This window comes from Hyperolius riggenbachi, chromosome 7, assembly GCF_040937935.1.
Source record: "Hyperolius riggenbachi isolate aHypRig1 chromosome 7, aHypRig1.pri, whole genome shotgun sequence".
In the NCBI taxonomy this organism is placed as follows: Eukaryota; Metazoa; Chordata; class Amphibia; order Anura; family Hyperoliidae; genus Hyperolius; species Hyperolius riggenbachi.
In genome coordinates, this window is record NC_090652.1 from 268,902,410 (window position 1) to 268,916,214 (window position 13,805).

The following is a 13,805-nucleotide window of genomic DNA, read 5'->3' on the forward strand; positions in this document are numbered from 1 at the left end:
GGAAACGTGTTGCCAGCACTGCTGCCGCATCTATATGTAATGCACTGTGTGTGGAGGGCCGGTAAAAAAGCCTCAGGGGGCCGCATTCGGCCTGCAAGCCTTAGTTTGAGGACCACTGGCTAAAAATATTTGAGGCATAGGACCATATGGACAGCCAGCAACTGAATAGGAAATACAGCAGCCTCCAAAGCTAACATTTAAGTGATCAACTTCATTAGGCAATCAATGTGTTAATCCAAAAGTCAAGAGGCTCTGAATCCTAAAGACCAATCTTTGCTGATCAAAATCATGTGAAGAGTAGCCGGTTCCATAGAGCCCTTTTCCGCTAACTGCGATCTACATCTAAAAATTGTGATGCTCATTTCCCACTAGTTTGCATTTGGTGGGAAAAAAAAACAACAAAAAACAAACTATCGCTGGCTTGCGAGATTCTTACCACAGCCCACTAGGCAGCTACATCGCACACTAGCAAGTGGAAATTGCAGCCTGTGTGATTGCAGTGCATACAATGGGAAAGGGCCCTTAACCAATACCTTACGTCCTGCTTGATCGATCCAATTCACCCCGAGATTGCTCAATTGTAGATCACGCAAACTGGGACACTCAATTTGCCAAGTTGGTTGATCACTAAAATGTTCGGAGAAAATTCGCTAAATGTAGGTTCACCTTTATAGTTTAAAAATGTGGAGGGAGAGGCAGGTGTGTGTGAAGCAGTCCCCATGTCCACCGCTTGGGGGGGGGGGGGTTCTCCTCCGCCTTCCTCCACTCACATAAAAGCCCCCCCCTCAGATTCTTCAGGGTCAGCCAGGTAGTAGTGCGCGGGCGTTGACCCCAGCGTGTCCGGAAGTGCTCTATGCACATCATGCGCATATCGCTCCCAGCTGCAAGCACTGTAGCCAACACCTGTGCATAGCTATCCGACCAACCCTGGAGAGGATGAGAAAAGCTTTTGAGTGGAGGGGGCAGAACCTGTTTTTAAAATTAGTTTCAGCTCTGGTATCCTTTAGGCTGGTTTCACAGTGGGACGTTACAGGCGCACGTTAGAGCAGCCTGTAACGCAGCCCACCGCACAGTAATGAAAAATCAATGGGCTGTTCACAGTGCCCACGTTGCGTTACATAGTAACGCTGCGCCACCAGACAACGTACTGCTTGCAGTACTTTCTAAGTTAGACTGCTTGCACATGCTCAGTAACGTTGGGGAGGAGTGGAGAGCGGCCAGGCACATGGCTAATATTCACTGCACTCAGTGACGTGCAGAGTTTACTTCCTGGAGCGGCCGCTCTGTGCAGCGATTGGCCGGCGGGACCACGTGATGCCGCATGCGCACAAGAGTACGCATCACGGACGCCAGAGTGAGCTGCACAACGCGGCTCACTCTGACGTCCACCTTAGAGAGCACCAGGCGTTGAGTTAGGGGCACGTTATGCGACCATAACGTCCCCTAAAATGCAACATCCTGGTGTGAAACTAGCCTTAAAGGACTTTCAAGTTTAGTATATTTACCTTTACTTACCTGGGGCTTCTTCCAGCCCCTAAAAGTCATTTGAGTCCCTCTCCACAACTCTGGTCTTCTCCAGGGTCCTGCTGGCAGCCTCCTGATGGGTCGGAGTCTTCTGCACCTACATTGGGAACTCCTGGTGACGTGGGCGCATGCATAGATCCTTCAGAAGCTTCCATCAGTAACCAGTAGAAGACCAGAGCTGCAGTGTGGGACAGCAGCTTTGGTACCGTTTATAAAGTCTGTCTAGTTTTCACCAGCACAATCCTGTTGTGTAACCATTCAAGTTTGTAGTGTCTGCTCAGACTAAGGGTTTAGCTCACTCACCTGATAGTCTGAGTCATGTCTCAGAGAACTCTCTCTGGTGCGATATGTGTCACTGCGGCCACCCAACCTGCCAGTTCTCAGCATCCTGCTACTTATAGGAGAGGAGGGGGAAGGCTGGACGGTTATCCGTCGGGGTAATCTTGATGGCTTAGGATCCATATTTCAACCTAGAAAGCAATACAAGAGGATCAATACATATTCATGCAAGTAATACAGCTGTCAACACCTGACATTTCATAGCTAGACCCTACATAAGCCTCCAGTGTTTTAATGCCTAGGTCCCTAGGATAGTACATTTGTATCACCTGACAAGAATTTGTATATTACACTGCCATACTTTCTTGCAATGTACCATGCCTTCCTGGCTTCTATCATGCAGCATCCAATCAGACATTGTGAGGGGAGTAGTACATTCTTCCTCAGGACAGCCCAGATCACAGGATCCCACCAACTGCACTCTTTGTTACCAGCACTACAATCATAATTTCTACTTGCACAGGGTGTAAAAGTATTCAATGCTCCACTTTTTTTATAAAAAGTGGTGTACTAAACCAGCTATGCTTTAAAAAAAAACACAAAAAAAAACCCCTCAGAACCATTTGTCCTATGAAACTTTCAGCATAATCGGCAAGACTGGGCGCCCACTTGGGTTTACAAACCACTCAAAACTCCAAAAATGCTGCATGCAGTACATATGGTCATGAAGGGTTTGAGTCGACTGTATGAACGAGTATAAATAAGTACCTTGAATGGTGCCACGGCCTACAGATCTATTATGTAGCTGAAATGCATGACTACTGTTGTGAAGGAAATATATGATGCATACAGTTTCTATTTTTCACACTAATTCATTTTACATTAACTGCATATAAATTTTTTTTTTTTTTTTTTTTTTTTTTTAAAAGTCAAACTCCAGTCCTAAAGGCACTCATTTTTTTGGCCCTGCTTTAATTTGGACTGAATTCGGAAAAATGTAGTTCATAAAGTAGAACATCTCAGTCTATCACTGGGGGGGGGGAAGAGAAAAAAAAAACCTCAGACTCCTAATGAACTTAAATTAAAATAGAAATTATGATAAAATGTTATATTTCTCAGATAATCATAAATAATTTATACATTCAGTAATAGCTGTGCTTAGTTCACAAAAATGAGATAAACCAACCAAAATTAGTTATTTGTGCTGCTTCAATAAAGCAGTCCCCATATTTTTAAAGTCAGATACACATCTGATTGTGACTGTATACATGTGTACACAGGAATCTCATATACAAAACATCTATGCTGTAAGTATAAAGCCTGATGTGTAGCCGTGTCACTAGTAGAGATGGTCAATGAGATGGAAATAATTCTGCGTTGATTCTGATTTATGCAAATGTACAGTCTGCTCATGAAATTAAATAATTTGATATGTTAAAATTTGGTTTGGCGACTACAAATTAAATGGTACCCGAGAAGGATGAAAAGAAGAGTGTTATACATACCTGGGGCTTCCTCCAGCCCCCTTCAGGCTAATCGGTCGCTCGCTGTCCACCCGGATCTTCTGCTATGAGTCCTGGTAATTCAGCCAGTCAGCGCAGTCCGGCCGCATGCCGCTTCCACAGCCAGGAGCGCTCTGCACCTGCGCAACAGTGCGGTGCAGTATGCTCCTGGCGGTGGAGTGTGTGCATGCGCACTGCGCCAGACTGGCTCAAGTACCTGGACTCATAGCAGAAGATCCAGGTGGCGGAGGAGGACAGCGAGGGACTGATTAGTCTGAAGGGAACTGGAGGAAGCCCCAGGTATGTATAAAAGTTTAATTTCATCTGTCTCAGGTTTACTTTGTTACACAGTAGTACTATACTCTACATATGCACTCCCCACAGAGCTGCAGAGAATCCACTGAGAATGTTGTGCACATTGAACACAGGTGTGCATGAAGAATGCAGGGGAATGAGGGGATTCTTCCTCCATTACACAGAGTACCTGCACATCACTCTTACATGTACCCACAGTCACATTGCCTAGGGCCTGATAGATGTTCTTTGTTCCGGGCCTGTACCTTCTACAAGTACGCTTTACAAGGACTAGTTTTAGTCTATGGCTAAAGGGAATAAATATGGCAGTCTCAATATCCTTACTTCAGTTGTCTTTTAAAATTCCTAAGCGTTGGCAGTTAAGAGCCGAATTTCATGTTACATACTTTCAAACAAGATTGTAATATGCAAATTAGAGGCGTCGGAGGCATCCTAAACTGAGGAGGCGTCGGAGGCATCCTAAACTGAGGAGGCTGAGGATTTTTGTACTGACTCCACAGTCCTGACAAAGCAACAATTAGTGACGACAATTCCATATATACCGCTAAGTCACCATTATCCAGAACTTTGACAACCAGAAGTCTCAGCTAACCGGCATGCCTGAGTGGGATAACAAGGTCAGGGACAGTAGTTTGGATCATTTGCTGTACATTTCAGGGCAGAATATACTTACCAAGCCTCCAGGAGCTGTCTTCTACCCTTTCAGCAGCTCCCTTTGCTTTTCCGTGTCCATGCAAAGCGCCTGGCGTTAGAGGACGTCAGAAAGCCTGTAGGAGCTACAGGAAGGGCAGAAGAGGTAGGCATTTTCTGTTGCATATTGGGGGGTGCTCAAACCCATTAGCAAACCTAACAGCCTCCACTAGTAGAACAGCTTGTCTACTATGGAAATCCTGGGAAGGTAAAGGTTTTGCCTCAAAGTAGAAGATGAGGTCTGCTAACCCAGTCATCTACTTTTAGGTATAACTAACCAAAGTAGAAGATGACTTAGTTATGAGAAGTTACAGGTCATGCTATGCACCTCCACAAATATCTGGGCAGTGGTTGCATATTAATATAATTTGCACTTCAGTAGAGTAGGATTACCACATACTGTTGATGTGCTGCGTATTTCAGTGATGTGAGGCAGGCTTAGCATCCCACACAGCTCTTAATACAGGACATTTTGCTTTGACCAAAGTATTCCAAGTCACCTGATGTTTCACATTCAGGTCTTGCCAACAGTAGCTGAGCAGCACAGGAGGTAGGGGCGTTAAATTGAGAGTTCCGCTGACATGTTCAGCGCAGTCCACTAAGCACAGCTGAACATGTGCCAGCACAATATAAATACATAAACAGGAACCAATGCTGGGCATACTCTAGTAAGAAGGGGCAAACTATCTGGATAAGTGATCACTTTGCCATAGCACCCCACTGGTTTGTAGATCAGATCTCAGCAAATATCTGATTTAATGCCATTCAACATGCTGCAGCTGCAAGCTTCTACCTCACTGCAACAGGCTATGGCATCTCACCCTTATGTAGCCCCTGCCTGTATGCACCCCCCCCCCCCCCCCCCAGTTGATCAATCAATCTCCAGGCTAACTTAAAGCTGGAGAAGATGGGGGGAAAGGAGTTAAGCGTCAGAATTGTAGGCTATACTTGTTTCTGGCTTTACCAACCCAGACTTGTAATGACTATGAAATTACAACTTGTGATTACACAAATAAGGGAGGGGAAATACCCAGGCTAAAGTCTAAAAATATACACAGGGTGCATTTGCTAGGTTTTCCTAGTGTCCTGTGCAAGAGTTCAAATCCCCTTTAATTTTACTGACAGGGGCCAGACCAGTGTAGGATGGTGATGTGTACACCACCCCCAAACGTGTACACACACGGAAGCCAAATGTGCCGCTAGTTTTATAGTTTGGCCCAGACAGTTTCTCACAAAAATACATATGAAACAAGGCAGCATTAATGTTACAGCTGTCATCGCATAAGCCAGTGCCCTTTAATATCCTTGGAAAAAAAAAAAAAAAAGCTCCCCTGGCAGGTGACTTCTGTCCTCCAACACTGTGCCCCGAATCTTCATTGCAGCAGCTCAAGCTACAAACCTCCCACGCTATGCAGGCAGGGCTACAGGAAAATGGTGGCTGGAGCCCAGCACTGGAGACTGCTGTTGGGAATACATGGGTCGATTCGATTAGCCGCTGGATCGACTCCTGCCGTGTCCCCGCCGGCGCTCCTTATCAGCTGCTCGATTCCCCGCCATTGTCCACCGGCGGGGACCGAGCAGCGTGATCGGACCAGCTGAATATTGTCAGCTGGCCGGATCAGCTGCTCGATACATGGTACAGAAACGTAAAGTGTATCCCCAGCATAAGACTCCAGTGCTGGGCTTTGAATGCAATTTACCTGTAGCCCTTCTGCCAGACTCTAGTGCGACCCCCATAGCTGCCCCATGGAACTGAGGAGCTACAGCTAGTGAACTCATCTGGCACAGCATCAGCAGGGCAAAAGTCCAAATAAGTACTACTACATATTTAGGCTCCCAGAGTTCCTGGTTTACTTTGTCTAGGTGTCATAATCAATGTTAAACACAATGTTCCAACATTGATAGGCTTCATTTAGCTGTTCATAAAATGCAACCATTATTTGAATATATTAGATGCTAACATACATCAAGAGAAAAAAAAAAAAAAAAAGAAGTCAAGGTGCCAGCTGTAATGGAGCCTCCTTACCTGGCACCTGAGCTTTTGTCAGTTGAGAAAACAAATATAAAATTATGCAAACATCTACAATATTGAAGCACTATACTTAGCCCAGTTTATCTAGGACACAGCAGCAAAATAGATACAGGAGAAGGCTTGTGTCAGTTTCAGGTTGCTCTGTACAGAACACACTGCATCAGCCTTTTGTAGGCTCATGCGAGTCTCCTGATGCAGACAAGCACAGCATGCTGTATGGCTGGAGTGCCAGAAGGTTACAACATTCAGGCCCTCAGCAGAGGTTTAGCATTCCGAGGCACAGAGCAAAGTACAACAAAAATTAAGACAATGCTTCTGCGCTTTGTGAAACCCCTCTGAACATTAGGGGACATGCCGGCTCAGATAACATGAAGTGATGGAATAGTGGTGACAGCAACTGGACACCATAAAGCAAGACACTGATCAATGGTCTATCCAGAACGCACCAGTTTCCAGCTGTCAAATCTTGTGAATTCTGGGTATTGTAGTGTGTGCTGCAATGCTTACACAGGCCTATTGCAAATCCATTGTGTTTATGGAATTCCTATACAATAGATCCACATTTGTCAAACTGGGTGACATCTCACAACCATGGACTACAAACTTGGGCACCTCATAAGGTTACGCCGTGTCTGATGCCGTTTCCCCTATACATGAACAGCTGTGGACCCACAGCAGTGACACGGTTATCAAATTTTGTTGGCCTTGTCACCTATAACAACGAGAGTGCCTACAGTCAGCAGGTTGACAAGATCTGTCACTAGACCAGGGAGAACAGGCTGGTCTTCAATGCAGCCAAGACCATTGAGATTATTGATCTCAGGAAGCATGCCCACACCACCAATGCACATTGATGGTACTAAAGTAGCAACTGTACCCTGTGTCTGCCTCCTGGGCACCACCATCTCAAAATGACCTGAGCTGGAAGGCCAACATCGCCCCCACCCTGGTGAAGGCCCAGAAAAGATTTCCTCCACCAGCTGAAGTAGTTTGGCATGTTCCATCAAGATTCTACTCAGCTATCACAAAATCTATACTCTGCTCTTCCATCCTGGCCTGGTACGCTGTCTCCTCTGCCAGTGACAAACTCCAGAGGGTCATTCGATCAGCTGAGAGAATTGGAAAACTGCTCCCACCACAACTCTAGACTGCTCTACAGCGCTGAGGATAGCAACTGACCCCTCTCACCACTGCTACTTCAGTCACCTTCCTTCAGATCAGATGTTCCAGGTCATCTCCACCAGGGCTACAAGGCACAGGAACCCTTTCCCCTCTGCTGTCAACCTCCTGAACTCCACCCACATACCACCCCCTCCTTAGGTTCAGCCTTGACCTGGTCATAGACATTCTGTCCGCATGGGACTAACGGTACTGTACCTCCACTTGCTGCTCTAGTGCAAAGTCTACAAAGACAGTTATTGTATTGTCTTGTAATAAGTATTATCCTGTATTTTGCATTATTGTCTTGCTTTCGAGGCTGAGCTTTGTATTTGCCAACCCCAATTCCATGCATGAGAGGGTGTCATGCTTGGCAAAATAAAGGATTCTGATTCACTCCAGGGCTGTGGAGTCGGAGCAATTTTTTGGTTACCTGGAGTCAGTGTTTTCATAAACTGAGAAGTCAGATGATTTTTGTACCCACTCCATAGCCATGCAAGGGCTGTAGAGTGGGAGCAAATTGGGGTATCTGGAGTTGGAGGTTTCATAAACTCAGGAAACTAAGTCAGATTATTTTTTGTACCGACTACAGCTCTGCTACAATCTACATTGGCACTCGTGTCAAACTCAAGAGATCATAGCAGCTCAAAGTACTTAGTCTAAAGCTTCCAACTGTGCCCAGTAGCTGGTACAGTCTCCATGTCCACGGTCATACAGGTCAAGGATTCCCATAGAGCTGCTGTAACGATTGGGGAATTATTTCCGTGGTCAGCGCTCAAGATGTGTGCCGACACTGCAGAAATCCTCCACAAGCGTGTAATTTGATAGAACCCAGCTTGGGTGCAATGCACCTGTAGAGGGCAATTCCCACCGGCAGATGCAGCTGTGGAGTGCAGACGAGCACAGCCACAGATGCCAGATGGGAATTGTACGAGTTGAAGCAATGCAGGCTAAGATAGCCCTTAAAGAGAGCACAGACAGAATGAATGTGTCCACCAATCTAGTCGCTACCCAGCGACGGTGAACACACATCAGCAGAAACAAAGTATGAATGCAATCGCAAGACTGGCGATTGTCAACAGACAAGACTGAGCAGGACAGAGCACGAGTGTAGCAAAAGGCACAGCAAGCAACAATCAGAACATCAAGGAAAACAACAAACGCGAACACCGCACTCATTCGCGCAACAGCGAACGCGTTTAAGACACGATCACCGCGCATTAGGCGCCCAGTGATAAGCGTGCCACCCTAACTAACCAATGAAACACAAACACGAAATAGAGAACGCAAACGCTTGCTAAACTGTTACCTCACCAATCCACAGTAAGCGTTCGTACCAGACAAGACAGACAGAAGCAACCGCAGCTCTGGCCTACACTCCCAGACAGAGCACAGAAAGACCCACCGCTACTGCTGCTAGAGCGAATGCGATCCAGACAGACAAACAGATGGGGCTACCAGTAGCAACCGCTGCTCTGGTTAGCACCCCTAAGAGAATACAAAAGGAGGCACTGCCACTACCACTAGGGCGAATGCGATCCAGACAGATGGAGCAGCCAGTAGCAACCGCAGCTCTGGCCTACACTCCCAGACAGACAGAACGATTTCCTGTTGACCGCCGCTGGCGACAAGAAAATCGCAACCGAGAGACAGTACAGAGCCAAACAGATAATACAACCTGACTGCACTAGAAGGGATGCCTAGTGCAGTCTCAAGGAATTACTCTAATATAATAATATTTAGCAAACAAGCAAGGCTGATACTCCAGGAGAGTTAGCAGGAACAAACCATCATGACCAGCAAGGGATTCTGGGGAAAAAAAAATGGTATTTATACTGCAAGCCATCAAAGGAAGCAGCTAGGCAATTTGCATGACAAGTGTATGCAAATTCCTCACCAGCAGAGCAAGTCTGAAACCTGCAAAGTGAAGACAGGTCTCTTTTCCAGAGACCTACAGGACTCAGACCTAAAGAATGGACAAACCGCTGTCTGCCCGTGCAGACAGCTGAGCAGATCATTACATCTGCCAAGTATCTGCAAACTGCTGGAGACGTTCAGGAATGGCTGTGGTAAGGCATTTCACTAGCAAAATACCCAATCCTGTATATCCAAGTGATAACTAGGGATGGTCAATGAGATGTCAATTCAGAGTTGCAAGAAATAAAAAAATGTATGCAGCAACAGACACAAATTCCACCTAGGCATGCCTGCATAATACTGTATCAACTTGGAACTATTTGCATTGCATTGATCATCCCCAACAACCCAATGTTTTCTTCCAACATTTTACAGCTCACACTGCATGTTGACGGCTGCCTGCACCTAAAAAGTTGTTAACACCTTACACCCCCTCCCCTAAAGTTTACCCATTTGTATTATCAGTAGCTGGATGGGCAGCCATACAGATCTTCCCAGCCAACTTATTCACAGATATCTGAAAAGTGGTTTCAGCAAACGACTGGCTGGAGCATGCATCACTCCTAGTAAACCTCAATGCAAGAGGTCCTAGATGCCTTACCCAAAACACTGTTTTGCTGAACAATGTAGTTAGGAACACCACCCTGGCCATACCTAGTAAGGTCTGCCTATTTACTCAGCTAGCTTGTAAGGCTATGGTCTTTCCTCTTGATCTCCAGGCAATTTAGACAAATATGATTTTTTACCTTCAGCAGAAAGGTAGGGGAGATCGTATTTAATGACGGTTTCAAAAATAGTTAGTCCTTGACTGCATACACGGTAGGGGGGGTATATTTCAACAGGAGTGCTAATCCATTAGGCAAACTTTCCCAGATCCAAAAACAATAAGGTTTCCAGAAGTGCTTCAAGTTGCAGATTTTGATGGCAATGGTCATATGACCTCCAGCCTCCTCTGAAACTAGTCCCACTTGCTGCAATGGAACACATTAATGCTGCACTTTATACCTTTTGTTGCGCCCCTGGAGTGGGTGGTCAAGACAGCCTTAATACAAGATCTAGCCTAGCAGTCTATGGTCAACTTCATGAATCGGGGAGTCACATGACTGCCACTAACTAAAGATGGCAAAAATCTGTACATCACATCATAAAGAACTCCTCTAGTGTTGCTAAACTGGTCAGGTCTGCTCCTTGTAAGCAAAAAGCTTGGGTTTAAAATACTTAGACTTCATATCAGGGACGTTCCCAATTTTACTAGCTGCTGTAGGAAGCATGGAACAGATTTGGTAGTTTATGGTGCAGGCTCATGTGCTAGAGCCTGACCGCAGGCAATGGAGCTGTGTTACAATATAGAGTGCCAACTGATGCCATTTGATTGCATTCCCCCCCCCCCCCCCCCCCCCCAAAGCTGTAACATTTCCTGAACAGCTTTGGCAGCTTAGCCATTAATTGGTCTAATTTCACTTGATGCCAACAGTTGCTCTGTAAAGCCCCCCATACTTATCCATGCCAGTTCTGGAATGTCTTCCTGCGTGTACAAGTTTTATAACAGCTTGGCACTGGACGGAGCGTTACGACATGTCAACACCACGCACCGGACTTGCATACACTCGTAACAGTGTCCATATCCTGCTTACACTGCAGAAAGTATCCAGGCGAGACTAATCCTTGGCTGGACACTGATAAAAGAATGATAAACAAAAACCAGTGTACAAAATACTGCTGCCTACTCCTACTGCAATGTGTATTTACATGTAACAAGAACAGAGCTTCTGCATCCAAGGACACAGCAGCTCACATTTTAAAGTGAAGGAGGTGAGTTATGAGGCAGCCATATTTCTTTTTAAGTAATGCCAGTTGCCTGGCTGTCTTGCTGATCTTCCGCCTCTAACACTTTTAGCCATAGACCCTAAACAAGCATGCAGCACATCAGGTGTTTGATGTCAGATCTGACAAGCTTGTTTCTGGTGCTATTCAGACACTACTGCAGCCAAATAGATCATGGTAGCCAGGCAACTGATATTGTTTAAAAGGATACTGTAGGGGGGGCAGTCGGGGGAAAATGAGTTGAAGTTACCCGGGGCTTCTTACGGTCCCCCACAGACATCCTGTGCCCACGCAGCCGCTCACCGATGCTCCGGCCCCGCCTTAGGTTCACTTCTGGAATTTCAGACTTTAAAGTCTGAAAACCACTGTGCCTGCGTTCCAGTGTCCTCGCTCCCCCGATGTCACCACCGTGCGCTCCTGGTGCCATCAGCGGGAGTGAGGACATGGCAACGCAGGCACAGTTTTCAGACTTTAAAGTCTGAAATTCCAGATGTGAACAGGAGGCGGGGCCAGAGCATCGGTGAGTGGCTGCACGGGCACAGGATGTCTGCGGGGGACCATTAGAAGCCCTGGGTAACTAACTCATTTTCCCCCCGACCCCCGGACAGTATTCCTTTAAAGGGAAACAAGAGGGGGGGGGGGTTTGTTTGAAATACCGGTAATTTTTTTTTTAATTACCGTACTTTTCGCCGTATAAGACGCACTTTTTCTCCCCAACAACTGGGGAGAAAAAGTCCCTGCGTCTTATACGGCAAAGGCAGGGAATCCCCGACTTACGAACGCCCGCCGATACGAACCGCTGACCCGCCGCCGGGGATTCCCTGCCTATGCGTCCTGCTGTGGCCCCTCCTCGTGTCCCCCTAATTGAGAAGCGGCAGCTGCTTACCTCCTCCATCTTGCCCGCGGCGATTGAAGACATCTGGCTTCTGTGGGCGGCCTCCTCTAGTGCCTGCTTGTAATAACGTGTCATTACAAGCCGGCACTAGAGAAGCCGCCCGACAGAAGCCAGATGTCTTCAATCGCGGCGGGCAAGATGGAGGAAATAAGCAGCTGCCGCTTCTCAATTAGACGGGGACCCGTCGAGAACACAGGGGGGGACACGAGGAGGGGGGCAAGCAGTGGGGACCTGGCGATTACACATGGGGACAGGACACCTGGGCGCAGACCGCAGGACACCATTTGGGGGAGGTCATGTACAAGACGCTCCTGAAAGATGGACGCACCAGGTTTAGTTTATATCTTTTTTTCCCTGGATTTTGCCCTCTAAACCTGGGTGCGTCTTATAGTCGAGCGTCTTATACGGCAAGTCACTCTAAAAGCAGACTCCCAAAGAGCTACTGCTGAGCAAACCATTGACCCTACGGGCAGAAATGAACACCAAACTGGAAGCCTGGCTGGCTTGCTGGTTCCAGAACATACTTGTCCTTTAAGCACAACATTTCCAAAACAACCAAACTACTTGAAAGAAGTTGCTTTTGACATCAGCAAAACCAGGATCACAAGAGGGGATGTTGCACTGTGCATTGTGTATGATGCATAGAGTGAATGCCACAGAACATGCAAAGTATGCTTCACTGCCAGTGAACATGCTTGTTATGCAGTACCGCATAGAATGCATTGCGTTATTTCCATTAGATTCAGTCACACCGCATTGCTAACACGTCAGTGTGAATATACCTTTAAAATACAAGTGCACTGCATCTGCTAGGGCTGTGGAGTTGGTGCAAAAATAATCCAACTCATGTTTATGAAACCACCAACTCCAGGTGCACAAAAATTGCTCCTACTTTGAACCCGACATCTGCAGTGGGATTCTGGTGTATCGTCCACTGCAACACCCAGTGTGAATGTAGCCCACCACTGACAAGTGCTGGATGGCTACCTGTTCAACTTACAAAACACCCAGTTAAACAGGATATAGGACTACTGCAGCAGTTCAGTGAGCAGAAGCTATACCAGCAGATTGCTAAAATAAATATGTACAAACCCAGCATTTACAGAGCTTGAGGCCTGGAACCCACTAGCACGGCTTGTGATTTGTAAAGCTCTTGCTAATTTAGAGCCAAATCTACACGATTATGATTCTATTTAAGATCCAATTAACCTCCTTGCCGGTTATCCCGAACACAGTTCGGGGTAACCTGCGCAGGAGGATTTCTCAGGCCCCGCTGGGCCGATTTGCATAATTTTTTTTCCTACACGCAGCTAGCACTTTGCTAGCTGCGTGTAGTACGCGATCGCCGCCGCTCCCCGCTGCGCCGCCCCCCCCCACCCCAGACCCCTGCGCAGCCTGGCCAATCAGTGCCAGGCAGCGCTAAGGGGCGGATCGGGATTCCCTCTGACGTCACGACGTCCATGACGTCATCCCGCCCGGTCGCCATGGCGACCGGGGAAGCCCTGCAGGAAATCCTGTTCTCAACGGGATTCCCTGCATACTCTGATCGCCGAAGGCGATCGGAGTGGGTGGGGGGATGCCGCTGCTCAGCGGCTATCATGTAGCGAGCCCTGGGCTCGCTACATGATTTAAAAAAAAAAAAAAAAAAAAAAAAAAAGTGCAGCGCTGC

At 46.9% G+C, this 13,805-nt stretch overlaps 1 protein-coding gene across 3 annotated transcripts in view; it reads right to left on the bottom strand.

Annotated features, from left to right (window-relative positions):
* Positions 1-13,805, bottom strand: part of MARCHF7 (membrane associated ring-CH-type finger 7) — a 68,421-nt gene that overhangs the window by 38,609 nt on the left and 16,007 nt on the right. For all 3 annotated transcript variants that reach the window (XM_068245701.1, XM_068245699.1, XM_068245700.1), the window contains exon 2: positions 1,828-1,994. In XM_068245701.1, coding sequence (XP_068101802.1) covers positions 1,828-1,986 — 159 coding nt within the window. In that variant the 5' untranslated portion in view covers positions 1,987-1,994. The remainder of the gene's footprint in view (positions 1-1,827; positions 1,995-13,805) is intronic.